General features: G+C 48.9%; 9 protein-coding genes across 9 annotated transcripts; 4 read left to right on the plus strand and 5 right to left on the minus strand.

Annotated features, from left to right (window-relative positions):
• Positions 1–1,212: 1,212 nt before the first annotated feature.
• B0J16DRAFT_4528 (uncharacterized protein) lies at positions 1,213–4,099 on the minus strand. Its single transcript, XM_046133881.1, has 3 exons — positions 3,726–4,099; positions 1,979–3,668; positions 1,213–1,872 (listed from the first exon to the last, which is right to left on the minus strand). The coding sequence occupies exons 1-3, from the start codon at positions 3,963–3,965 to the stop codon at positions 1,556–1,558; spliced, it is 2,247 nt and encodes a 748-aa protein (XP_045988336.1). The 5' UTR covers positions 3,966–4,099; the 3' UTR covers positions 1,213–1,555.
• A 2,006-nt stretch (positions 4,100–6,105) lies between these two features.
• Positions 6,106–7,592, plus strand: B0J16DRAFT_313049 (aldehyde dehydrogenase domain-containing protein; the record flags this gene model as incomplete). Its single annotated transcript, XM_046125099.1, has 2 exons — positions 6,106–6,557; positions 6,611–7,592. 2 exons carry the CDS (start codon positions 6,106–6,108, stop codon positions 7,590–7,592), a joined length of 1,434 nt encoding a protein of 477 aa, XP_045988337.1.
• A 435-nt stretch (positions 7,593–8,027) lies between these two features.
• On the plus strand, positions 8,028–8,668 carry B0J16DRAFT_4565 (mitochondrial import inner membrane translocase subunit TIM10). Its single transcript, XM_046133896.1, has 2 exons — positions 8,028–8,208; positions 8,262–8,668. Exons 1-2 carry the CDS (start codon positions 8,111–8,113, stop codon positions 8,452–8,454), a joined length of 291 nt encoding a protein of 96 aa, XP_045988338.1. The 5' UTR covers positions 8,028–8,110; the 3' UTR covers positions 8,455–8,668.
• Positions 8,669–8,882: 214 nt separating this feature from the next.
• B0J16DRAFT_259592 (uncharacterized protein) lies at positions 8,883–11,637 on the minus strand (the record flags this gene model as incomplete). Its single annotated transcript, XM_046123214.1, has 2 exons — positions 8,883–11,340; positions 11,399–11,637. 2 exons carry the CDS (start codon positions 11,635–11,637, stop codon positions 8,883–8,885), a joined length of 2,697 nt encoding a protein of 898 aa, XP_045988339.1.
• Positions 11,638–12,409: 772 nt separating this feature from the next.
• B0J16DRAFT_377161 (CTLH/CRA C-terminal to lish motif domain-containing protein) lies at positions 12,410–13,806 on the plus strand (the record flags this gene model as incomplete). Its single annotated transcript, XM_046130825.1, has 3 exons — positions 12,410–12,557; positions 12,607–12,734; positions 12,790–13,806. The coding sequence occupies 3 exons, from the start codon at positions 12,410–12,412 to the stop codon at positions 13,804–13,806; spliced, it is 1,293 nt and encodes a 430-aa protein (XP_045988340.1).
• A 1,016-nt stretch (positions 13,807–14,822) lies between these two features.
• Positions 14,823–16,224, minus strand: B0J16DRAFT_313052 (uncharacterized protein; the record flags this gene model as incomplete). The annotated part of the gene is made up of 3 exons (XM_046125100.1): positions 14,823–15,320; positions 15,371–15,833; positions 15,890–16,224. The coding sequence occupies 3 exons, from the start codon at positions 16,222–16,224 to the stop codon at positions 14,823–14,825; spliced, it is 1,296 nt and encodes a 431-aa protein (XP_045988341.1).
• A 2,891-nt stretch (positions 16,225–19,115) lies between these two features.
• On the minus strand, positions 19,116–21,329 carry B0J16DRAFT_259771 (fungal-specific transcription factor domain-containing protein; the record flags this gene model as incomplete). The annotated part of the gene is made up of 2 exons (XM_046123222.1): positions 19,116–20,785; positions 20,930–21,329. The coding sequence occupies 2 exons, from the start codon at positions 21,327–21,329 to the stop codon at positions 19,116–19,118; spliced, it is 2,070 nt and encodes a 689-aa protein (XP_045988342.1).
• A 676-nt stretch (positions 21,330–22,005) lies between these two features.
• On the plus strand, positions 22,006–23,884 carry B0J16DRAFT_295360 (uncharacterized protein). The gene is made up of 3 exons (XM_046124417.1): positions 22,006–22,351; positions 22,404–22,992; positions 23,042–23,884. The coding sequence occupies exons 1-3, from the start codon at positions 22,275–22,277 to the stop codon at positions 23,843–23,845; spliced, it is 1,470 nt and encodes a 489-aa protein (XP_045988343.1). The 5' UTR covers positions 22,006–22,274; the 3' UTR covers positions 23,846–23,884.
• Position 23,885: 1 nt separating this feature from the next.
• On the minus strand, positions 23,886–26,143 carry B0J16DRAFT_277565 (major facilitator superfamily domain-containing protein). Its single transcript, XM_046123810.1, has one exon. It carries the CDS (start codon positions 25,788–25,790, stop codon positions 23,979–23,981), a length of 1,812 nt encoding a protein of 603 aa, XP_045988344.1. The 5' UTR covers positions 25,791–26,143; the 3' UTR covers positions 23,886–23,978.
• Between the last annotated feature and the right edge of the window lie 922 nt (positions 26,144–27,065).

The raw sequence follows: 27,065 nt of genomic DNA on the forward strand, positions 1-27,065 counted from the left end.
CCTGATCTACAGGGCCTTTTTGATTCATAGAACTAACTCTTAGGTAGGCTGCTGTTTATCCTATGGAAGGGCTCTTATTGGTGCTAAATCATTTGATACCTAGAACGGATCCTTTGCATTCTTCAGATGAACATAGCGGATCCGATTGAAAACGACAAGGGCAGCATCATTTCCGTCACGAAAGGAATTCGGAAATACAGATACCAAACGGCTGTGGCGCAGATCGTTCTATTGTTCCTTGCACTAGGAGGATAAATCGAGTCACGACCGACCATGATCCATCGAGCAACCAACAACGGACTCTTCAACGCCCCGAGTGACCCGAAATTTTAGCGACAAGACCAGGGAATTGACAGTCACTAGGTTCATATTGGTGATAAATGCGACTGACGAGTATGGACCAACTCCAATAACCAGGATTCTGGGTTCATGAGTTGCATGCCTATTCGGCGATTGCCTGCCCAGGTCCAGGTCGCGTAACCGCGAAATGAACGAGTCGAGTCGAGCCGAGGGTTGGTCCAAGTCCCAAGGCTAATTAGATCTACAGTTTCCTTGAAACATGCTTTTGCTGGACTGTGCTTCGTTGTCAAGAATACTACGCAGTTTCACTCTTTGCCCCATAAGGGTCCCCATAAGTAAGTGATAGGCGAATGGTGCCGCCGAGGATGAGAAAACAATTCCTCCTCCCTGTCAGTGTCAGTGTCAATGTCAATGTCACTATACTTACCTAGGCAGCCTCGGTACGGATACCTTAGAGTAGATTCGGCCTGTCTATCGGCTCACGGATCAAGCCCCCGCGTCTCCGTTGCCCTGTATCATCCCTGTCTCTTGGTATTGCGGATTGTCATGGGGGGATTTTCGCTCGCTTAACCTTTTCCTCTCTTTTCACTTCGTCTCGGAGCTTTTGTGCCTTCTTATGTCGGCAGATACCCCCAAGCCTCATCCATCTCTAGATCTCTCATAGTGCAAAGGTGCCTGCCTGCCTGGGGGCTTTTGTGGGAACAAACGAATGAGGAAACTGGATAAACTCATGGCGTAGAACTGTGCCTCCAAAAGGACAGACATGTGGTGCGAGGAAGCATAATTAATGAATTGTATTGTGTTCTCTATAACACTGTCACATCGCTTATACCACCCAGCGTCTTTCTCCCCTTTTCATATACTATCTGCTGCTTGGGAGCCTATGCTTAGTCTATCCGTATAGCAGATCTCGATTCCATTAGATAAGAGAACGTAAAACAAGAGTGACGAAAGAACCGTGTAAAATGGTGAAGCCAATCACTGATCGGACTTCAAGAATCACCATGTGAAAAGTAACTGACACGAAGAGAAAACAAGAACGAAGAAAGAGCTCAGCTTTTGCCAGTGCAAACTTGGTGTCAGCCAAGAATGGTACACTCCCTTCATGAATGAGGAAAGACGCTATACTCCCACAAGACATGATCTTGCTGTGGCCAGGATGCTCCTTTACCAGGTCGGAACTCACACCATATCAAGAAACAAAATTTAGAAATGCAGTTCACTCTTCTCAGGGATTCCACTGTTCTGGCGCATGCTAGACACCTTCCAGGGCTGGCGCGAAGGAGTAGTTAAAGTCAAGAAGGCCGTCCAACATCCAGTTCTGGGGGTCGAAGAAGTCGAAGTTCGTTGTGTCTCCGTAGCTGACGCCCGTCATCATGCTATGAGCCGAGGAAACAGGTGGAACTGTAGCTCCAGGAGTCAAAGCGCCGTTCGAATTATGGTTGCTGTTAGGGTTGGTGTTAAGGAGGCTTGAGGGCGGTAGAGTGTGCGAGGATACGAGGGTGCTGTCCATGTGTGTCGACGAAGCTGATGACTCATTAGCCGAATCTGGATTTGTCGGTTGTTTGGCGGCTGTTGTCTGTATTAGCATTCTTGCGATATTTGTACGAGACAAATCAAGACATGCTCTACTCAAGGGGCATCACCAAAACAAAGGGGAGAAAGGGTGTCAACCTACCATCTATAGTACCTCGTCCCATTGCCTGGAAGTCTTCTCTCCACCTCCAGACCGAATCAAAAACTAAACTCATGCTGTGACGGCATCGGACCTTGAGCTGCAGGCTATCGTCCATCTGTATAGGTAAGTCGTCATTGCTGTTGAAATGGTGTTGGTTGTTGTCCAGTCGAGCGCCGTTCCACATCTGCACCATGAGTTCAGCCAACCGCCATTGCAAATCGTTATGTACAACACTGGTAGCCCGGATAGCTCGAATAGTCTGATGGAATAGCGTTCGACCGCGCTGGAAGTCGATTGTCTTTGCGAAGAAAGATCTCATGAGCTTCAGAAGGGCAAATCCAGCAGCAACCATCATCTGGCCAATGTAGTTGCTGCAATGTAGGAGCAGATTCCCGCCAATATTGCCGCCCGGACTTGTGACCTTATCAGCTTGGAGTACCTCATCAAGGAAAGTCGTAGTTGCGCGCCATAGGCCCATCAAATCGTCCATGTAGCCCGGTGTCTTGCTAGAATCGAAGAATCCTGCCAGACGCATATGAAGACATGCCGCTCTGAGATGCAGATTGACAATATGTCCCAGCTCTCGCGACAAGACAGAAGCGTGTAGTTCCGCGTAGTCACGGCGATAAACACGCATCAGCATTGCTCGATGCTCGTCGCCCGCAACTCCGCGAGGGTCACTGGCGTTACTGTACATCTCTTTCGACACCTTGTCACAGAACCTTTCGATCTGTAATCGGGCCTCAAGTTCTCGAGAAAGCTGGAAGGCGCTCTCTTCTCCTAGCTTTGAAGCAAGAGTCCAGTCGTAGAGAGTGGATGCTGGCTGTCCGTATCCGGTTCCAACAGACTGCGCAACGATATTGCAAACCGCCCATGTGGTTACACGATCACTGAGCTGTTCCTTGTTCAACTCAACTGATACTCTAGAAAAGTCTTGGATGTTATTGGGGCGGTGGAGACCTATTCCGGTAGCCGTCTTCATCATGACTCCACACAAGATGTGCGTAGGGTCGGACGAAGTGGTACTCGTAGGCAGTGGCCAGGTACACAGCAGACACATGGCTTTGACCACGTAATAATTGCTTGGGACCTCTCCAATCGTTGACCACAGAAACCTTGTTAGGGGCCCTGAGAGATTGTTGAGGAGTGCCGGCACGTTAGTTGGACTATACCGTCGAGCAGCAACCGAGACAATAGACCAGAAAAGGAGCGGATGTTGTTGATAATACAAGTCGGGGGCCTGGTCAGGATTGAGGAATGGCAAGAAAGGATGATAGAATTGGAAGAACTGGTGGAAAAGGCTGTTCACGTTGTCTTCGGTCAGCTGGACATTTTCCAATTCATGCGAATATCGAGGCATGTTGTAGTTGCCGCCGCGCTTGAGATGTAGAAGAGATGAGACAGCCTCATCAGAGCCCATTAAAGAAGGATTTCGGGTGTGGGTATGAGTGTAAGTCGGATTGCTCATCGCAGCGGGAGAGTCCATATCGTCGTCGCCGCCCTCGGGGGTAAAGCCTTGCGACTTTGCGCTGGCAAGATTGCGACGCAGGCGATCAATCTCCTTCTCCATCTCGGCATGCTTGGATCTCTTGCCAACTCGCTTGAAATTCGACTCGATCTTGCATTCTAGCTTTAGACGGTTACATCGGGAACAGCTCTGGAACGGGTCTTGCACAACATCGCATCGCAACTGTTTGAAGCATTCGTTTAGCAAAATGCATTATGAGTTTGGAGAAGTCTGACTCACCTTTTGCTGACGGCACTCATTGCACGCTCTTTTCACGCCAGGCTGGCGCTTCTTCTCTTGTTCAGCATCGTGGTCATGATCGTCGAGACCACTGCCTGGGCTACTATCAATCCCGGCCATGCTACTTCTCTTACGCTTAATACCATTGCTGTTAGCATGGCCATGACCATGACGAGAGCTGACAGGGCTGGTAGGACTCATAGAAGCAGCCCCACCGGCCATCATGGACGAACCGTCCATAAGGACGAGGTCCCTCGGTCCCGAGGAGACGACGAGAGGATGTTCGAATGCGCCGGGGCCAAGACGGACACGGGCGCAAAGTGAACAACTCAGAAAAGCAAGTAGCCGGAGGTTGTTGACCGGCCGGTGTCGGTGTTGGTGTTGATATCGATTTCCGGGTCGCGGCGCTGAGTGGGCGCGTCGTGTGTTGGCAAAGACAATGCGCGCGAGCAAAGGCCGACTACGGAGGAGAGGGGTTTGGTTGTTTGGGAGAAGATTGCTTTTTTACCTTATTCAAGGTGCGAAAAAAGGCGACTCTTCAGAGTGGCCAAATAACATGGGCCAATTATAAGGGGTTTTCTCAACTTTTTGCTCTCGCTACGGGAGGAAGGCCCAGGTCCAGGCAATGTACAGCTGCGGTACTCTTTAGCTAGGCTTGCCTCTAACGGCGACTTTTGAGCGACCTGAGCTGATGGGAAGCGGGGCAAAGGAGAAAAATCACCGTACAGAGGTGGAGCTCAAACAGCCATCGACATTCTGATTGGCGGTCAACCTTGATATTCACGTGATGTCTTGTCCTCCATACCGAGGCCACCAGAGAAGGAAGGTACGACCAACTCATAACGAGTATATGAAGAGTAGGTATGTGCTAGCTTCCCAGTACCTAGCATAAACAAGAAGCAGTATAAGGTTCAATCATATCCAGTTGGAATAAGTATACTAGATCTTGAGGCTATATTCGCATCTATACGAACAATTCCTCAATTGGCCAAACATCTATTATCAAAACCCAAGTCAGTCCTGGCTTAACCCATACTCTTATGTACCCAGTTCCAATCTCCTGGCAACATGTCTTTATACATGACCTACCTCTACTAGAAGCTATTTGCAGCTTCTTCAAGAGAATGATAAGCTCAAGAAGCGTCAGTTACCAGAATTAATTATCAATGCCTAGTTCTTGGCCACATGCGGCTCAATAGATAGTAAGCATGTGTGGTTCCGATCTAAGACAAGATCTAAGCAAGTCGCCCCGCTGTTCCCATCAAATGCACCTTCCTGCCATTCTAAACCAACACATTTACCTTCTTCAACCAACCGTCAAACACCTTACAGATTTGAAAAGGCTGATTCTTGATAAAAACATCCGGTTTATCTCCTCGCAATACAAGTGCAACTTGGGCCATGCCAGAGCCAGAAAAGAGTCGTTCGGCGATTAAACGCCAACTCAAGCCCGCACCTCAACGTCCTGGGCAGTATATTCATTCTCCACGGCTCAAATCAGAGGTCCACTTCGCACTTCCAGGATCAATACCAGATATCGGTGAGATTTTAGGAACAAGTTGATATCGAGTTCCTTCTAACTCTCGAACCTAGAGACTCTTCACATCCGTACCGCCGATATAGCGCAGCCTTTCTTAGACCCGACTTCAATGCAGAAACCCTGAAGGCATTTGACGCTCGATATGCCACACATCACTCAACTGATACAGCATTGAATCCTCCTTGTCATCCAGACGTTGCATGTTTGCAAGCTTGACCCTACATCTATATCTGAGTCCCGATTTGTCACATACCCCGGGCTGGTGGGCACTAGCAATCGCCATTTTCCCCATGCGAAACAGCACAGGTCTGTCATGTCATGGCACAGACTCTTCACGGATCTTCGTCGAGTATCCGAAGTTGTTGCCGGACCCTGATTTAACGTCCACTAGACTGTCTAAATGTGACCCCAATTCTACTAAAAGTCGGGGATATTCTAGCTTCTAGTTAAATCCTACGCTAGTCAAGCTTCGGACTTGGCTACCTAGTCTATCCATTTAAGTGCAAGTTTCTGTCAAATGGCAGTCTTCAATCCCAACCCGGTGAAACTGCCGAAGAGCATCACCATTACCAATCTCCTCATCCATGCCGCGGGTCGCCCACATTCGCGATGCGGGGCCCAAGAATCCATACCCTGTGTGTTCCATGTGGAGGGAGAGGCGATTCAAATAAACAAAGTACCTCAGAAAGGTATAGCAAGTTGCATTGATACATGACGGGTAGTTCCCGCGGACTATCTTATCGGTGACTATTTAAACCGCTCTGGTGTCCGTCTGCTGTCCCTTATTCAAGAAGCGACTACGACTTCACATAACCATACCACCTTTTTATCACCTTCATCATGTCGACCAAACTACATACTGTTCCCTTCCTCATTGGTGGCAGCGACCAAGTCAGCGAAAGAGCTATTGATGTCGTTTCCCCCCGGAGCGGCGAGGTTGTCCACCGTTACAGCAGCGCTGACGTCAAAGATGCCAATGCCGCAGTAGATGCTGCTGCTGAGGCTTTCAAGTCATGGCGCAAGACGAGACCCGCAGAGCGTCGTGATCTGCTCCTCAAGGCTGCTGAGATTATGGAGAGACGGCAGGATGAGCTACGCGAGTACGCCATGTCAGAGTGTGGCAGTGATGCTGCCTGGGCCAACTTTGATATCAGCACTGGTATTAGTCACATCAAGGAGGTTGCTGGTCGTGTAGGAACACTTGAGGGTGCGATCCCTACAGTTTCGGATCCTAACACAACCGCTCTTGTCTTGAGAGAGCCATATGGTGTGGTTGTTGCCATTGCCCCTTGGTATATTGTTCCCCTCTGTCCCATATCATAGCCTTTACTTATACATTCTTCAGGAATGCTCCTTATATCCTAGGCACAAGATCTGTTCTTTTCCCTATCGCAGCTGGAAACACAGTTGTTTTCAAGGCTAGCGAGGTTTCTCCTCGAACACTCTGGGCAATTGCGGATGTTTTCCGTGAGGCAGGCTTCCCAGACGGTGTTCTCAACGTTATCTTCCATGAGCGAGCCACTGCCGCAGCAGTCACTACGGCCCTGATTGAGCATCCTCAAGTTAAGAAGATTAACTTCACTGGCAGCACTCCAGTTGGCCGAATCATTGGCAAACTTGCTGGTGAGAATCTGAAGCCTGTTATTCTCGAGCTGGGTGGCAAAGCTCCCGCGATTGTCTGGGAGGATGCGGATCTCGACCTTGCTGCCCTGCAGTGCACACTTGGATCATTCATGAACTCCGGCCAGGTCTGCATGGCCACTGAGAGAATCCTGGTACATAAGAATGTCAAGGCCGAGTTCGAGAAGAAGCTTTCAGCCACTATCGAGCAGATCTTCTCCTCCGGGGCCGATGCTCCTATCCTTATTGCATCAGCGCCTGTCGAGAAGAACAAGGCATTGATCAAGGATGCCATCTCCAAGGGTGCTTCTCTCGTCCATGGAAACGTCGATGCCGAAGAGACAAGCAAGACTCGTATGCGACCAATTGTCATCAAGGATGTCACCACTGAGATGGATATCTATCAGACCGAGTCATTTGGCCCTACTGTCTCTCTCATCTCTATCGAGACTGAGGAGGAGGCCATCAAGATCGCCAACGACACAGAGTACGGTCTGAGCTCCGCTGTATTCACCTCCGATCTTCAGCGTGGTCTTCGCATTGCTCGTGAGATTGAGTCAGGTGCGGTTCACATTAACAACATGAGCATTCACGACGAGAGTGGTCTGCCTCATGGAGGAGCTAAGTCTAGTGGATACGGCCGTTTTGGTGCGTCTGCTGGTCTCGAGGAGTGGACTCGAACGAAGAACATTACATTCAAGAACTAGATAAACAAAAAATGATACCAGGATAGCGCAAATTTATGAATAAGTTACACAATCCACAATGACAGCATACGGTCACATAAGCTCATTAACCTTTGATTGATGTGAAGCCATACTTGGTGTCTCAAGTGCTTTCCCATCTATATACCCCATGGGAGTACATGGAGTCAGAGAGTTATTCTTGTCTGATGAAATGCGTTGACATTAAGTTAAGTCAACGCAACGCCATCATTCAATAAGAAAGGGTGTCTCAAGTAATGAGAAATGGTATAATTAAGCCGACTGTAAGATGATGGATGATTCACCACATCTGAAACCTTGAAGAAAAAATGTCGTCGGACAGTTGATAGTATAGGGTAAGTGATATACCGCCTTACATAATCACCCAATCGCGATAAGTGGAAATTTTCCCATGGTTCAACCAAGGATTTGGGAACGCCGTCATAACGTAGCTTTCTAACCACTACAATCACTACCTCTCTTTAAACCAAACCACAACAACCCCCCAAAACACCGCCAAGATGAGCTTCCTCGGAATGGGTCGACCTCAGCCTAGCTCGGAGCAAAAGATTGCTGCCGTGGAGAGCGAGATGCGCATGATGGCTGATACCTACAACCGGTAAGTAGTTCTTATGAAGAGAAACCATTGGTACTAATGCATACATTGTCTAGTCTCCAGCAGTCTTGCCAGAAGAAGTGCGTTCCTAACGACTACCGCGAGGGCGAGCTCAACAAGGGCGAGTCCGTCTGCCTCGACCGTTGCACAGCCAAGTTCCTCGATACATCGATGAAGGTCAGCGAGATTATGCAGCAGCAGGGCCAGGCTCTCGGTGGTGGCCAGCAGGGCGGCGGCGGCATGTTCTAAGCGCAGTAAACGCAATAGCTGTCCTTGACGATAAGCGACGCAAACCGCTAGGATATCGAATTGGAGGGGTGACTAGAGAGGCTTTGTACGACTATTACGGAGAGATATCTAGTGATGGATAACTAGATGATTGGGTTTGGTTCGGATGTCTGGCGCTTAGATCATGAATTGATGACGAGCGGATACGACAGAAGTGTCACTGTATAATACTCTATGGATGTGTGTCTGAACCAGAATAACGCCTCGACTATGAAACAACTAGAATATGTTTCTTCTATGAGATCCCGAACAAATGAACATCTTCTTTCCAGTGTGAGCAATACTTTATATATAGCATGATTTCAAAGTCCCAAACTCCGTGCTAATAAACCGCATTCGAGAATGTACGCTCCAAGATAAACCTCCTGTGCCTTATACCAACTTAATGATTAAGATGAGGGCCGTGTAATATCTGGCCCAGTTCCGATTCCGGTGATTGTTCTAAACAACCAGTGAAGCCAACCTTCAGTTTCGAGATGAACCTTGAGATCTTGAGCCCGTTTCTCCATATCCTCAACCTGCCTTTCAAACGTGACGATGCCATCTTCAACATCGACGACTTTCTGTAGCAGTGCATTGATCTCGTAGTCGAGACGAGCGACGAGGACCTCGACATCTTTGAGGCCTTCCATTAGATGAGATCGTTCCTCGGCCAAAAGCTCATGGGAACTAATGCGCATGCGCTGACACGCCTCATTGAGCTGGTAATAGAGGGCATGGAGCTCCTCTTTATCCTTGGCAAAACGGTCGTCGAGAAGCTCGACTGCCTTGATCTTCTCAGTGACCCACGGCTCGATACCATGCTTCATCTCTTCCATACCCTGGTGGAAGTGGTGAGCCAGGTAGTTGAATGCTTCGAGGGTGGAAACATCGTCCATAGCATCGGTAACATCAATTAACTGCTCCCATTCCAATACAGCCTCCTCAGCATCACTGAAAGACATCCGTCGCGGCCAGCGATTCTCATTGGGCGTGCGCTTAGTTGGGCAACGTAGAAAATGAATACTGTGCCTGCGTGAAAGACCCTTCTTGAAATGGTTGTCTTTGAGTTCTGCATCCAAAACTGGTCCTTGGAGGTCACTCTCGTCCACGAGAGACCCAACAGCCGAAGGCGCCTTCGATAAGACATCCTTGCGCACCTCTACACCCATATCAAAGAGTTCACCTTCCATGTCGCGTTTGTGAGAGTCGATAGGAGCCGAAGCTGGCTTGATGTCGATTGTTGAAGTGGATGCAAAGTGCGAGAGCTGGGGGAAATTCGACCCCCCTTCCGCATCTGCTCGCTTCATAGCAGCAAGATACTCTTGTGGTTTGTTATTCCATGTAAATGCCCTGCCTACTCCCTGTGTAGGCGCGGGTGGCTGTGTCGTCCCTGGAGGAGCGAGCCCCGAACTGGAGGTTCTAGGGTCAGATCCTGCAAAGTCATCTTTAGTTGAAATTGAAGGCCGATTAGTATGACCTCGCAGGCCTCCACCAACAGCATCCTTGATGCGCCCGAAGCCAGACCTGGCATCACTCATCTTTCCAGCAACACTCTTGAACACGTTTTTCTTTGAAGCCTCTTTATCACCTGAGCCATCACCGATACTGACGGCAGACCCAGGTGGACGAGTCGCATAGACATCGGAGCTGTCTTCGAGTCGCTTGGAGTCCAGCTCGATCTCCGCAGGAGCAGAGTAGACTCGTTTAGAGTTTGGATTTGACTCGTCCTCTTTCCAAGGCACCGCCTTGCTCAGTTCAGGACTATGATTAGGCATCTCAGCGAGAGTTCTTCGAGGTTTACCGTGCCAAAGCCATTTGGCTCGCTCACCGTATGCAAGGCTTGCGAATGTACCAATGTCAAGGGTCTCAATATCGGCCAGTCCTCCTTTGTCTTTGCCCGATACAATGCCCATGACGAGTTCACCCCTTTTGCCTCCTACTTCTGTGAGAGTGGACTTGACAGCCCTCTGCACACCCCAGCTTTCGCCAGAAGCAGCCTTAGCAGATACAGCATACAATTTGAGAAGGGTTTGGCGGTCCAATCTTCTTGTCTTCTCAAGTTTTTGCGACTTTTGGAAATGACCGATACCACGCTTAGTGTTTTCAAGGTCAAATGCATCTTTCGATACAGGTGCACCGTACCAATGAAGTCGATTTCGGGCGCCCATGAACATTCCCAGCAGAGCAGCCACTGTACTAGGACCTAATATACCATCTGTGGGCTCAAAGTTGTAGTGCTCAGCACCAACCTCGATCCACCAGTTGTTAATGGCCATTTCTGTCTTGTCGCAAAGTAACCCATCAATGAATTCATGGCCCAACTTGTCAAACATGTACAATGTAACTTGGCACAGTTTGATGAGGTCAACAACAGCCTGGGTAACAGGTACCCGGTCACTCGTCTTGTAGAGTTGCAAAAACTTGAGTTGCGTTGCTTCGGTAGGATCTGAAAGAGTCATGCCGGATCGTCCAGAGCACCCCAGGCGTTTCAAATCCTCATTGACGATGAAGGAGGAGCGATATTTCTTGATATCACCCTCGGGTACCATAATTACGGTGAGAGCTGAAGGAAAATTGCTCAGGTTGGTCACCATGAGCTCTCCCAGCTCAGTCTCTTTGGGTCGCGCATGAGAATCTTGTAGTTGATCGAAATAGAATTTTAATCTCGAAGGCCAAAGGTTCTCGTCCACCGGCACAGAGAGGACACTGACAACGACTGAATGTTTCTCATCTCCAGTATAAGTAACGATAGACAGTGTCGGTGGCTTTCGAGAGCACGCCCATTGCTCGACTAGATAGCACTCGTATCCGCGTAAAACACCTCGACGCTCAAGGACAATAACATTGCTACTTCCTTCGAGTAATCTATTACCACAGCATTAGCGATGGAATCCTTCATAGACCTGGCTCGATTGGAATTTACTTCAAGGCGTTGGGGTCCGCAAAGACAATGTTTTTGCGCTTCGGTGATGGCGCAGCCTGTAAATCTATAGCCTCGCTATATGCGGGAACATCGATCGACGGGATCCCATTGGGAGGGCTTTCTCGTGCAGTGCTGGGGTTCGAGTTGGTTGTTGTACGGGCGATGGGCCCTTTGGCGGTGGCGCCTGTTAAATATTCGTCTTCGACTCGTAGTCGTGGATCAGGAAATCTGAAAGCCATGGTGTCGTCATCGGCCCCTGTGGTGTTTAGAAGCCGTCTCGTGCTTCATCCTCACCCGTGGTGAGTGAGGAGCAAGAGGTTGTCTTCTTAAGGCGGTGTCGCGATGGTCGTGGGAGGCCTTTTCGGTGTTGTGTCTAGGTATAGCAGGTACAGTACAGGGACTTCATGTGATGCAATAGCTTCCAGGCCCAGGTTAGCTTTCGGTACCTTACTTAAAGTATCTTGCAGACGCAGACCAAGCTACCTTATGCGGGGCAACTAATTCAATCAGGCCCACGTGCACCCCTGGGGGAGACCGGGGTCAGTCGGCACAACTCGTATTAGCACGTACGTATATCTGGTATAAGCTCGAGACGCAGGTAATGAAGTAATTGTGATCGTTGCGAAATATGAATAATCTGTGAAGTGCAATCTGTCGAGCAATTACTGAATCACTGTAATTAAACTAAACAAGTCCATCCCCTTTTGTTAGTAGCTTCCTAACGACCTTGTTAGCTGCCTTATCGATAACTCTATCGATAACGACCATCCATACATGCGTTATCCCGGCTTAGTATCATGCAAGTCCAGCCATTCCCACCCATCATCGTCCAGCTCCATACCTTCAACGACATCGGACGTTAGTTTCAGATAGCTCTTTACTGCACCACCAACAAATCTTATCTATTAGACTCTACAACGGCGCTCTTGACTTGCTTCAACTTCATGCTCCGCTGAAAGCATCTACAACCAACTCTCACGACTGATCCGAGTCCCCGCATAAACCACCGCCATGGCGACCGATAACGATCGTGGCTCGCCCTTTGCACCGCTCATGGCTGAGCTGGCGCGCATGAGGAACAAGAATCTCAAGTCAGCAATCGATGATGTCGATAGTGTCATAGATCTTCTCGTCAATGCTCGAGATCAGATCGCTCAAGGTATGAAGCTTCCTCAACTAAAGAGAACGACCATCTAACCTCTGTATAGAGCCAGATAGAACCAGCATGGTTATGACGACACTTCAAAATCCGGTCAAAGCCCGCTTCGAACGTATAACTACAGATCTGAAGGAGGTGACAAAGGCACAGAAGGGCTATGGAAAGGCTCTTGACAAAGTTAGTGGCTGTACTTCACCATTGCCTTGCTCAAGATAGCATCTGACCTCATTAGGCTCTTCCTCACCGTGAACTTCCCATGGAAACCGACGCTATGGCTGACCATCCGGGTTTGATCAACAGAGCGATAGCCATGCATCTCCTCAGGGAAGGACAATTCTCCGTTGCGTCGACTTTTCTCAAGGAGGCTACTGACTACCCTCCCCATCGCGAAGCCCTCTCGGTCCCACGTACAGACGAAGACGGTGACAATGATATGGATGATGATGATGATGACGAGCTAGAAGACGATATGGGTGGCCTGCATTCAGAGCACCTTCAGTCGAAGTTCTCCGAGATGTATAACATCTTATCAGAGCTCAAGAACCACAACCTCATACCCGCCATTAATTGGGCCAACACGAATAGCGACAAACTCGAGGCAAAGGGAAGCACCTTGGAGTTCGAGCTCACCAAGCTTCAGTACGTGTGGCTATTCAAGGGACCATCTGTAAATGGTCTGCCCGATGACCCTGCGACCAACGGTCTGGGTGGTGCTGTGAATTACGGCCGCCAGCAATTCACGCGCTTTCAGAGCCGTCATCTGTCAGAGATCCAACAGCTTTGCTGCGCGATGGTGTACGCATCTAATCTCGCCGGATCACCATACAAGCACATATTTGAGACCGATTCAGCCTTTGAGGACGTCGCTATGTCATTCACAAGAGAGTTCTGCTCCCTTCTCGGCCTATCAGCCGAATCACCTCTTTATGTTGCTGTCACCGCGGGCTCAATCGCCCTGCCACGTCTGATCAAGTATACGACATACATGAAGGAGAAGAAGACAGAATGGACGACTGAGAATGAGCTGGCTTTTGAGACGCCACTACCGGAGTCCATGATTTACCACCCAATCTTTGTTTGCCCTGTGAGCAAAGAACAGACGACGCAAGAGAACCCCCCTATGATGCTGGGCTGCGGCCACGTAATCTGTATGGAGTCGTTACACAACATAGTGAAGGCAGCGCGATATAAATGCCCGTACTGCCCGACGGAGGGCCACCTTAAGGATGCCACTAAGATCAGACTCTAGGTAGGGGACTGCCAGGTGAATAACAGAAGCATTATCGTCTAAGACTCAGCGTGCTAAAACGAAGTAGCCTAAATGTTTATCTAAGCGTTCATAAGATGACCAAATTATTTCGTTCCTTATGCTCTCGGCGTTTAATTCTTCTGACACCTTAACGACCGCCTCTAATGTCAAATTGCCAGACAGCCCATTAAGATTTGACATCCCACGGCCTGGCGGGTATCGGTATGTTTAGAGTACTATGATTCAACGGCTACCGGGGTTGACGCACACAGCGAGAAATTACGTTTGGACTTTGATTCGAGATTATAAATGGACAGCGGGCGTTTGGTATTTCTTGTTTCGTTCGTTGTATTTATTAGCATACAGAGCATAGTCAGCCTGCTTCATAGATAACGGATGTCGATCATTATCCAGGTAAAGCCATGAAACACTCAGCGTTGTATATGCACCAACGTCTCGAGTCATGCTTCACACAGAGTTGAAACCTGTATTAAGCTGGAATCCCCTCGGTTTCACATCTCCGTCATATGTTCTCATCCATGGTTCAAACTCAAAGTTCATGATTTCACTAAGCTGTATGAGCGCCCGTCTGGACATATTGAAGGTTTCACTATTTTTATTCCTATCGTGGATTATCTGATCGTGGAACTGCACGATCCAGCCGATCAAGGGACAAAATAAAGGGTGGTAATAACAAAAGAACTAGATATCGGCTCCTGGATCTCATTCCATGTGTGGGAGCATAAACGCCTAAAAATGGTCGGGTCTAACATAGGAAATAAAAAAACAACCAAATCAAAGAGAAATAAAAAGTCCAAGCAAGTTTCCGACACCAAGGGATATCATCTCGTCGCCTTCTGTTCACGCCGCACCGTTTGGTCACCGTCCATTCCGAGCCTGCCCTATGTGACTGGTGCCATTGAAAAGGGGAAATTTTGTGTATCCTTTCGTAAATTCGTGTCTTTGTACAGCGATGCTTCCGATGTGTGAAGAATCGCGACTTGCTGGGGGATCGCTTAATCGATGGTCATGCGGCTAGGAATTTGAGGCTTGACATCTTGCATGTTAATTGAGTTGACGTCAGGCTTCTCCTCAACCTTGCGCTTGCGAGACAAAGACTGGAGATGAGGCTTGAGTCCCTTGCCGAAGTTGAGCATGCACACAACGGCGTTGACGATGGTGAGGAGGATGAGAAGAATGGTGATGACGGCGAATGCGGTCAATGATCGGCGAACGGCTTCGTAGTTTTGCTTGTGTCCAGGCTGGTAGATTCGGACCAGCTTGAAGATGAAGTAGCTGAGACCTCCGAGGTAGAGAATGATGACTCCAACCATGCCAGCCTTGTTCTCACGGCGAGTGAAGAAAGCGGCGGCAAGCAGGATCAGGATAGTAATAGGGATGGTGACGATGGTCAGCGCGAATTCGGGATCATCCTTGTCAGCGACAACGACAACGAACTGAACGATGAAGCCGAGGAAGAAGAAGAAATCGAACTTGAGGAGAGCGATGTAAATCTAGGATTGAGTTAGACAAGAATTAACAACAAGCCAAGGATGAAACATACCTGATAATGGAGGAATCGCTTCTTCATGCGGTAGTCGGCACCAATGTTCTTGAGAATGTCCCAAGCATACTCCTGGTAGATCTTCCAAGAAAGGAAGCCCATGATAAGAGTAGCAAGGGCAATAATGGCAGGAATAGCCACGAGGTAAGGCTTCACATCATGCCAGAGTTCTTCGGCAGGCATGCCGGGTCGGAGAGCGTTCTTGGCGCCGAGAATATCAAAGGCCTCCTTAATCTGATCGACTTGAATAGTAGTGTAAACCATGAGGGCAAGGTTAGAGAAGCAGACACCAATAATCTGAATGGTATTCTTTTGTCGCAGAGCATCCCAGACGACAACGAGAGTGTAAAGGAAACCGAAAATGAACAGCGTCAGGAAAGTAGGGATAGTCTTGTATTGGGACTGGACTTCAGGATCTGGGTTGTGATCACCAAGATTGACCTGGAATTTGCCAAAGACGTAACTAGAATTAGGAGTTAGCAGCATGAACGCATGATAGAAGCACCAGGGGTGGCATACGCTTCGAAGCAAATGTTGAGAATAGCTTGCAGTAGAGAAACTGCCATGAAGCAAGCCGGCCAACGGCTCTTCATGAAATCGATCTTGCCGTTCTTCATGCTTTGAGGGGGGACTGAAGGCGTAAGTCCTTCACGATAAGCGAAACCTTGGTTGTATGCAGGTTCAACGGCGGCCTGGAATGCGGGCGGTTGAGGGATAGGCTGCGGAGTTGTGCTTGGAGATGGATCGAAGCTGTTGTCGCCGTATGAGTTGCTGTGCGAGTGGCCGTAACCGAAGCCTTGGTCCATCCCCAAGAGAGATTTACGAGAATCCAATCGGGTAGTCATGACAGACATGAGGAGACCCCAACCTGGAGTCACGGGGAAAAGGTCGAAGAAGAAACAAAAGCGCTCGTCGATATCGTTCGACGGACGATGGTTGTTGGACACAAGAAAAGGCAGTCAAATGCGATGGGCGACGCGATGGGGTTCGGTCGGGGGCGGTCGTATGTCTAATTACAGTGTAGCAGCTTACGCGGATGCTGCCACGGGCAAATGCTGTCGATAGATAAAAACGTATGCGAAGATCGATGAGAAAAGGAGTCGCGAATTGATAGATAGAAAATGGAAGAGTAGCGAGAGGCGGCGACGCGATTGCGAGCGTTTTAGCTGAAAACGGTCAGACCGGGGGTTGGTTGATTAAAGATGCGAATTGATTGATGTTGAGAAGAGAGAAAATGAGATGGAACAAAATGAGAGAGAATGAGAGCCCAAGCGTTAAAGAAAGAAAATGGATGTCAGCTTAAACCAGAATGAGGGTGGGCAGGCAAGTCAAGTGCAGTGCAGATTTGGTTGCTGAAACAGCCCAGACAGGGGTGAGCCAAGAGGGAAGTGGACGCCCAGAGAGAGCCTACCGCCCCAGACCTGGGCAGGTGGAGGCTAGGTAGGCTAGCTAGACGGGCAGTTCATGATCAAGGGTGGCTGCCCGAGCACAAGTCAAGTCCAAGACGGGCTCCAGGCCCAGGGGTTCAGTAGCCCCAGGCGTTTTTTTCCCTCCTGGGCAGGTCTTTCAAGGTGGAGTATGTGGCTCTAGCCTTCATCCAAAGACGTCCTCAATTGGGACATAGGGTTTTTTTCTTGATTCTATCTGTCTTGATCTGTCTCAAGTTGTTTCTCTATCCGTATAGTTCCGTCTTTTGCAACAGCGACGACGATGAATACCAATTCTGGCGTGATGACGCAGCCGGCCAAGGCCAAGAGAAACAGAGGGATAAAGAAGAAGCAGTAGCAGTTCAAGCCAAGGCTACACTACAGGTGCTATACAGTACTGTAGGAACAGTTCCAGTTTAAAGTTACACGGGCTGACTGCGCTGCACAGTTGGCGGGTGGGGAGAACCATCGAGACGGGACGCAGCATCCCGCCTCTAACTGCTAACGTTGCCTTAGTTCGGGGACATTGACAACGTTGTGGAAAGCTACATACAGGCTAACGTCCACTGAACTCTAACCACTGTGTGGATGAACCCAACCGATCAGCCTTGGGAGGGTTCAATCATACCCACCCCATCGTGAACTGCCGGGTTTAAGGCTATGCTAAAGATTTTCAATGTTCGTCGGAGGCCTTCACTGTCATCTATCAATAATTCAATATCACAGCATAAAACAACTCCGTCATCTCCAGACTTGCATCGGTATGACACAAAGTTGTAGGGAGGGTTGGGGTGAGGGAATGAATGCCTGCACCAGTAATAACTCTAGCAGAGATGAAAGCCTGCGGCAGTGCAGTCATGCAGAAGAGTCCCCATTGTTAGTGCAACAGCCCTGCTGTCCGTTGAAATGCCACCAAAATTGTCAGCCCATGCGTAACAGTTGATACGCGGTACCATGCGATTGGGTGGGAATGTCCGTCGGACTCAGCCCAGCTCCGTATCGTACAGCCACTTTAACCTTGCATAGAACTTTGAGAGAAGAGGTATCCTGTATCGCGTCACACTCAGTCATGAACAGAAGTTTATAAGCAGTCTGCCTGCATGATATGATGTGACATGGCAAGTCATGGGGTTGTTCAATGAGGTGGACTATGTCAGAATAGATGAAGTCGAATTGCCTCTTGATTAATGAATGATTGCCCTTCCATAAGACTCTTTGCCTTTCTTTGCTATGCAGATGCAAATGCAAATGCAAATGCATTTCAGCCTTCAGCCCCCATCACACTCACCAAAAACCTGGAAATACTCCTGCATCTCGCTCTACAGAGTATAGCACAACTCAACCTAATCTGACTATGATCAATTCACGGTTCACTGCATATCTATAATTATTCTTTCTCTAGAAACTGCTGACTGTACGGGAAACCGGAAACTGCCACCCCCAGGATACAGTACAGTACAGTATCTCGTGTCCCTGGCATAGGACGTTGCAGTGGTTAATCTCCTCTATCGCTCCACACTATCATTGACAATTCCATAAATAAAACCGCGCGGCCAATGGACAATGCCCAAGACTCTAATACTGTACGGCATGTCCCATTTTCGTAGCAATCAGCGAATTTCTCCCGTATTCCCTACTCTGATGAGTTAAATGCATGTCAGCAAAACAAACCCACTTTGTTTTATTATTGCAGTCGTCGTCATCACCAAAGTACACATTGCATTCTATCAACCGATCTAAGGCTTTTTCACCGCGATTCTCGCATAATCCCTATTAACTTAAACTAAGTTGGCCAAGCTTTTCTGATGGTGTGCACCCGTACCCATGTTTCAATCCAGTTGGTAGCTGTGTATTGTAGGGCTAGCAGAGCCTCCCTCTCTTCTACTTGCAACCGTTCGAGGCCTCTACCTGGAACAGCTTGAAGAAATGCGGCTGTGTCGCTGTTTGGAATGGCATACATTTCCTCAATTCCAATTGATGAGAGTCATCTTCATCGCATACCTTAACAGCCTTAAACCCAAATCCTCTGATTGGTGCAAGTCAAGCCATCCCGTCCAGACGGTGAACACGGTAAATTAATACTCAATCAAGCCAGGGTTCTACGAAGATCCCGCATCTCGACTAAATATAGCACAATTATATGCAGAAAATAGCATAACGGATGCCGATCTTAGTTATTGGATTTTTATACTCCCCGACTCCTGTTAACTAATTAATTAATACTCGAGATCAGTTCCCAGATATTAAGGGTTACTATCCGTACGTTCGTCCAATGACTAAACTCCAATTACTATCCACAGTACTTTCTTCAAGCCTCATCAAAGGAAATCAAGATCCCATGAACCCCATCCATATCCTAGTACAGCTTCCTCGCTTACACCAGTGTCTGGCTCTGCTCCATTCAACCACAACATGTTAGTCGACGACTGTTGCTGTGTTGTAGAGTCAACCGGCGCCATTTCAATGTCTTGCGTCTCTTGAGCATACGTGACCGACTGAAAACACGTCGCCTTGCCCAAAAACTGATGGAGCAGTCCCGTGAAGCTGATAATGCATGGCCTGGCCAGCTCTTTCATCGCTTCCCCGGTTGCTGTGCCAAAGAAAGTTGTGACCCCTTGCCCTGTTGTAACATCCACAAATTGCTGCATAATCTGGGCTGCCTCTTGTGCTGTCGTCCAGCCTCTGGGAAATGCCTCCAGGAGCGTGATAAGAACAGTGAAGTCGTCATGAGCTACGAAAGACGCTTGCCCCTGACCAGCCATGAAGCCAGACATTAACACCAACCCAATTGGCAGCAACCGACCCAGCGATACTCTGTTTAAAGGCAGTTGCCTTTGCTGAAGAAGTGCAGAATTAGCCTGAAGTTGTTTGCTAGCAAATTCGAGCTGTTCTTTTCGTGTAACAGCTGGCGGTGCAGCTGAGCTGTTAAAGTGGTTCGGAAAGTAGAGAAAGATGAGCAAATGGTAATACTGCGCGCTCAGCCAGGTGATGCTGCTATGTATAGGCAGGTTGTCTGCTTCCATTGGTGACATGAGGCAGCCGCTGCTATACCAATCTTCTATCTCAGCTCGTAGACTCTTCAATATCGCTCCTCTATCAGAAGGTGCTAGGCGCGAAGTTTCGGTGTTTCGCTGAAGATGCACGGCTTCCAATATTCGATACTCCAGTTGCCGAAGCTGAATGATATGCCGACTGGTCTGCAGGTTACGAGCATATGTAGCCCTGTCTGAACTGGCAAACTCTTCTACTGTGAGGCCTGGGAGCGGAACGTTTGCATGCTCGTCTGTGAGGGCTGCTGGAAGGCCCTGAGATGAGGCCATCATACGGTCTAGGACGAATATGCTCCAATACAGCCGATGTCTGAGCTCAGTTTCCACCACTGTCCGTGGCTGCTCATCCGGACGAGTGAGGCCAATAACCATGGCTTGCCGTGCTGCGATACCAACGATAAAGTACGCAGATGTTGCTGTCGGGTCGAAAAGAGAGTACAGCCCCAAGAGAACAAGAATCTGCACTGACTCGATGCTCTCACTGCAGAGGCACTCCTGGATGATATCTGGATAAACTACATCAAATTGCCGTGCTGTGTCGCTTGGAATTTGTCCAGCACGTACGAGCGATGTACATCCAATCGCCATGACTAGATACAACAATGTCATGGGCGGGTCTTGATCTGCCGGCGAAGCATCTCCCAGCGTCTCGAGATCCCGCCGTATCCTCATCTGGTCGACAAAAGGATACGCCCTGTTCACATGACGAAAGAACGCATCGACAAATCGGCTTGGTGCGATATCTAGAGGCAGAGCATGTCGGGCGATCAACCTTCGTCGTGTGACTGATCCCTCGGTTGATCCTTGATAAGAGGAGAAGTGGCTGCTGGTAGTTCGCACACTGCCCGGATCCCTTTCTTCCACGCGTATCTCAGCGTGTTGTTGTCCAATTGGCGCTTGGCCCTGCCCGCGTAGTTCAGGTAAAGTCGTCGTGGCATCTACCGGAGGACTGTTTGCACTCAGCACTCTTGAAAGAGGAGAGGACGCGACCTCTTGCTCTGCGACGTTTCCTACACAGGCCCGTGGCCCTCGGCCAAGTATGCTCACCAGATCAGCGCCTGTCTCGATCCCATCTATTCCACCCTGTGAACCTGGCGGGAGTATGTTCTGGTCAATATACTGGCTAAGCCATTGCACCCGAGTCCGCAGTTGGTGTATCTGAGCTTCGGCATTGGCTATCGGGCTGGTATACGAGCAACGCTGACCAGCGGCGGCGCAAAGAGAGCAGACAGGAAACGTGCGACTGCACTTCTTTTTAAAGCTGCGACAGCGATCACAAGCTGGGGGCGTGGATCTTGCACCTGCAATCCGACCGGCAGATGCCTGCTGAGTAGCAGTTTGATGCCGTCCGCGAGCCTGGGCTTCTTGTTGGTCAGCTGATGCTGAAGGTGAAGCGGACCGGGCCCGATCAACGCCGCGCGGAGGCGGGGATGACCTGCGGAGACGGAAGCGGTGGATCGAGGCCTTCATCTCAGGTGCCATTTTGGGTAATTAACGTTGTCAGTTGGCATGGTTGGTGTGAGCTGACCCTAGAGGGGCAGATGAGACGTAAACGTTGCCAATGTGAGAGTGATCCTCGAGCCGTTCGAGACAAACATGAAATTTCTAGGTTCGATATTATTGCGAAAGTAATCGGCAAAAACTCGCCATCGTCCCATCCGACGATAAGATAGAGAGCTCAGTGTATGTACATCCAAGGAAGAGGCGCCATCGTGCCCGTTGTTGAGGAAGCTAAGGTGGACCGGATTGCGTGCTTATCCTTCAGAGGCGATGTTACCATTGCCATGTGAACTTTCAGCTACTGTAGCTAAAGTCGATGGTAGTCTGCAGAGCCGTAACGGTGTTAGCCTGATCATCTGTAAGAGGTCCCAAGATGCAGAAGACAGATAAGATAACATGGATGGGGAAATTTGAGGGTATCGTCATAGCCGTACCTTCCTCCAAACACTACCCGGAAGGCAGGAGCCATATTTCTTGAGAAACGGAAGGAAGACCTGACAGCAGCGGGCCTATTCCGATTCCCGGAGTCGGAGTCGCGCGGAGGCCGACCGGGATTACCGAAAGCGGCAATCATATCAAATGGTGCAATCATTCGACCTGTTGAATGGAGCCGACCAGCGCCGAATTTACAAGTAGTAGTGAGGCTATTTTGCGGAATCCATCGGCTGCTTCTCTTATCAGATGTCGAATGAGACGGGAAGCTGATTATAAGAAGATTAAAGGAGCATCTGAGATTCTTAAGAAATTTGGTATTTACCTACCCTGATGCTTCACCTTACAGATTTATGTTACTGAAGATACGACGATATCATTTCATGTACATTACCAACAGCACTACATCACTGTGACTGAACGGCTCCATTGTTTCACCCCAGTTACAGCAGATACTCTATTCAGCTTGCTTCAACACAGACTTGATTTCAAAAAATGACAGTTGCAGACAAACTCGACGTTCGTCGCATTGCCATCATAGGCGCTGGTCCAAGTGGCCTCGCAGCTGCCAAGTAACTATCCTCAGCAAATCACGACCCGTATCATACACTGACACTTATTCAGATATCTCCTTGCAGAAAAGAAATTCTCTAAAATCCGCGTATTCGAGCAACGTGCTACACCAGGCGGTGTTTGGAATTACACCCCTCTGGCCCGAGAGCAGGGCTTCTCAGTCCCTAGAACTACGCCAAGTTATGCGCCGGATCAAGCACTCTGGCCTAACGACCATGGAGATGTCGAGTTCATGTCTCCCATCTACGACCTTCTTGAGACCAACATCCCTCATTCTCTTATGAGATACAGCGATAAGGAATTCCCTCAAGGTTCATCTTTGTTTCCTCGTCATAGCGTTGTGCTACAGTATCTCAAAGACTACGCTCAAGAGATCATTCCTCATATATCGTTTCAAACTCAAGTTTTGAATATCGAGAAACCGAGTAAGGATCGCTCGCAGCCATGGTCTGTTGAGGTACTTGATTTGAAAGCCAACAAGGTCATCAAAGATGAGTATGACGCTGTTGTGGTGGCGAGCGGACATTACAATGATCCTTTCATCCCTGATATTGCCGGCCTGGTTGAGTTTGACAAGAAGTACCCAGGTGCCATATCGCACTCTAAGTTCTATCGACGACCAAATGACTTCAAAGATAAGGTATGTCCTTTTGCCTTTGTTTATGGAATGCTTACTGATGGTTGATTAGAAAGTTATTGTTGTCGGCAACTCTGCATCTGGCATTGATGTGAGCGCACAACTTGCCAGCGTCGCAAAACATCCTATCTTTGTCTCTGAAAAAGAGAAGTCGAATGTGATTCCCCCTGCAAAAGAGCCATGGGCAGCCGGTGTTCCAGAGATAGTCGAGTTCCTTCCTGAGCAGCGGGGCGTCCGTTTCGCCAACGGTCAGGTCGAGACTGACATTGATGCTGTGCTCTTCTGCACTGGCTTTCATTACTCATATCCATTCCTCAAATCTCTTGATCCCCCTATCGTGGTACCCAGCGGCGGACATGCAGCTCATCTGTGGGAACATATTCTCTACACTGCAGACCCAACTCTCTCTTTCCTCAGCGTTCCCCAGCGTATTGTCCCCTTCCCTATTGCGGAGGCACAGAGCGCTGTGGTTGCCCGCGTCTGGTCTGGTCGTCTAAGTCCGCCATCTGAAGCCACAATGGAGGCATGGGTAGAGGAGCAGCATAAGAATAAGGGAGAAGGCAAGGCAATCCATGTTATGTCTTTCCCCGAAGATGTCGACTACATTAACCGCCTGCATGAGATGAGCAAGGCGGCATCTAAAGCCCCAGAATTGGGTCTGGAGAACGAAGGGCAGGGCAAGACGCCACCATACTGGGGACTGGATAAGAGGTGGGTGCGGGAGAGAGTGCCAAAAATCAAGCTAGCGAGCAGAGCGGCGGGCGAAAAACGGCATGAGTTGAGGACATTGGAAGATCTCGGCTTTGATTACGAGGAGTGGAGGAGGACTGCTGAGGAGGGGGAGAAGCTCTTCTAAGCTGACCAAAATTCTTTAGACATGTTTTAAGACTCGGAATCTTCCGTATATATTATTATCAATTTATAATGAGCTAATTACATGCCATCTATTAAATGCAACCAATTTTGTACAGACGCTACGCTTGTTTCTTTTAGTTATCCGTAGTCTTTTCGTTACCTGCAGTAACTCCTTCTCCCTCATCAACTTCGTCCTTTTCCTCGCCACGTCGTTTAAGCGACTTGAGACCAGTCTTATGCTCTTGGTGTTCCTTGCTAAGGTTGACTTGCTTGATAAAAAGACTGATAACAAGCGACAGACCAGCAAAAGCTGTATACACAATGTACATGGTTTGCAGACTGTTCCAGAACGCTGTCTTGGCTACTCTGCCGTCTTCTCCTGTCAACGAACCCACAAGTTCGACGCTGCCTGCTGCGTTGGCTCCGGAGAGTCTGTTGGCGAGCTCAGGACCAAGCTCTGACTCGAGCTTTGGATATTGCTTCTCCATCTCATTGTTGAAGATGACACCGCCTACTACGACGGAGATGGAAGTGCCCAGCTGACGGATGAAAGAGAAGCATGAAGTTGCGGAACCAATATCTCGAGGCTCGACGTTGGTCTGGAGGGCGATAAGAGGAGCCTGGAAGTTAGGACCGATGCCAATACCAGCAACGATTTGGAAGACGATGATCTTGGCCCAGTTGGCGCGAGGCTCGAGGTCGATGAACAGACCAAATCCAACAACACTGATAATCAGACCAAGCACAATGACGAGCTTGTACTTGCCTGTCTTCTTGATATAGACACCAGCTCCAGCAGAGACGAACGAGAGAGCCAACACATATGGAAGCAGGTAGACACCAGAGAGCAGTGACGAGGCACCGAGAACACCCTGGTAGTAAAGCGGAAGCCAGTAACTACCAGACATGAAAACGAATGCATGAGTGAAGCCAACTCCGTATGCGGCGACGCTGTTCCGGGTGTTGAAGAGCCGGATGGGAAGAACAGGAATCTTAGCAACTTTCCACTCATACACAAGGAAAATTCCAATGACGACAATGCCAAAGACGATGAGGCAGATAGTCGTGGCAGAGTCCCAAGGGAAGGAAACGCCACCAAACTCGAGTCCCAGCAACCACATGATAGTGCCACCAATGATAAGGATACTGCCCTGCCAATCTAGAGCCAGAAGACCCTCTTTCATTGGCGTGCGAGGATTGTGCAGCTTTAGGAAGAAGACAAGGATGACGAAGGCAACGGCGCTGATGGGAAGGTTGATATAAAAACACCATCGCCAAGTGACCTTGCTGGTGAAGACACCGCCGAGGATAGGTCCAACTGCAGAGGCCAACGCCCATACCATGCCGAGGATACCAAAGTACATGCCGCGGTTTCGCATGGAAAAGAGATCACTGATAGCGATGTTGGGCAACACAATGAGACCACCTCCACCAATACCCTGGATCGCTCGCGACGCGATGAGCATGCCCATGTTAACACTCACAGCACATAGCAGAGATCCAATCCAGAAGATAATGGCCGCAGCAAGAATAACGGGCTTGCGACCAAAGATATCAGAGATCTTGCCCCATGTCGGCACAAACGAGGCGTTGCCCAGAAGATATGCACTTCCTATCCAGATATAACCTTGACTTGAGTTGAATTCGTTAGCGATGGTAGGGACCGCCGTGGTGATAATCGTCGTGTCCAGCGCGGCGAGGAAGAGCGCGAGGCACAGAGCACTCATGATAAGGATGTTCTCCGACTTGGTCCGCCCGGCCTCGGGGTCACCGGCCCCAGGCGCACCGGGGGACGGGCTGCTACCGACCGGCGCAGTATCGGCTCCATTGGGGTTTGTTTCGGTAGCTGTAGGGTCGTTGGAGCCTGCATTTACTCCATCTCTCTCAACGTCCAGAGTGCTGTCTGAGCTAGTCCTCTGCTCTGGTGTTGGCGATGAGGCAGCCATTGTTGCCGTGCAAGTTGTAAGCCTGCGAGGCTGCGAATAGATGAGTATAAACCCCCTTCTCTCCCTTCAGGTCTTTAGAATTGGGGATTGACAGTCGTCGACGTAGTAGTTTTCAAGATCCTTGTCCGGAGGCCGGCGCAGACCGTAACGGTGATTGCTAAGCAAATATCCTCTCGTTGGGTAGGTTGTATTGCGATGCACTTTCTTCTGTGTGGTTCATACGCGTTCACTATGCAAGAGTCCGTATAGAGAATTTTCTGGCAAAGCATGCATAAGGTGAAAAAGGTGTGATGAAGTGAACAAGGCCATTGTGATTCTTTCTCCGAGAACGGTCCATGACTAGGACCAGGGCCAGGGAGACTAGCTAATGCTAATGCTACAGTACAGTAATCAGATCAAATTCTTAAACCCGAGGCGCGAGACCGAAATCAGATCAAGCAATTCAACTCGGATGAATGGTGCCGAGTTGTTGACTCGACTCGTGGAGGGTGGAGAAATAGTTGCTGTAATTCCATTGCAGGTGAAAAATAAAGGCGTCAACGACACCAAAAACTGACTGATCTAGGGGTGGTGTGGAGTCCGATTATTATTACCGGAGCATAATTCCGTATACTTTTTACGTATTCCAGGCTCATCTTACAACCTGCCGAATAGAGTCAAGGTTATAAGTTGATGAGCTAGGATAACTATAGTAACCAATGCCAAGCTAACTACTGATTCACCATCACTTATTGAACAAGAACCTTTCTGTTCACAAATCAAAACAATAAATAACAAACTGCTCAGGGGCCATCATGATAGACAAGGATATTCTATGCATGACCGTTACAGCCGATCTGTAGGTGATAGCATCCACTTCATCATGTTGCATTGGCATTGCGTTAGGAATTTTGCCATCAGGAACAAAACAGAACAATGACATAGTTCAACGGGCAAGTTCACTAGGCATTGTTTGAATAGTATTCTTCCTGGAGCTCAGTTTAAGCTTTGATTGTTGTATCGTCAAATATGAAAGTAGTGAAAGATAATAAACATGTATTCTTTTATACTCTCATAACGCCCATCCCATTGTTTGAGGATTTCAAGATCCCTTTATAATTCACATGTTCCGCTCTGCATTAAAATATCTTTGTAATACTTTCCCGTGAAATAACGCTGTTCTGTCGCTCGTCACGCTTGACTCGGAAGAAACTGTCACAGAAATCGCTGCACCTCATGTGTCGCAAAAAGTCCTCGTCGTGAGTAATGACAATGAGCTGGAAGTTGCTCTGGGCC

The sequence above is a fragment of the Fusarium flagelliforme genome (assembly GCF_020744385.1).
Source record: "Fusarium flagelliforme strain FIESC 12 MPI-CAGE-AA-0113 chromosome Unknown B0J16scaffold_1, whole genome shotgun sequence".
Classification (NCBI taxonomy): domain Eukaryota; kingdom Fungi; phylum Ascomycota; class Sordariomycetes; order Hypocreales; family Nectriaceae; genus Fusarium; species Fusarium flagelliforme.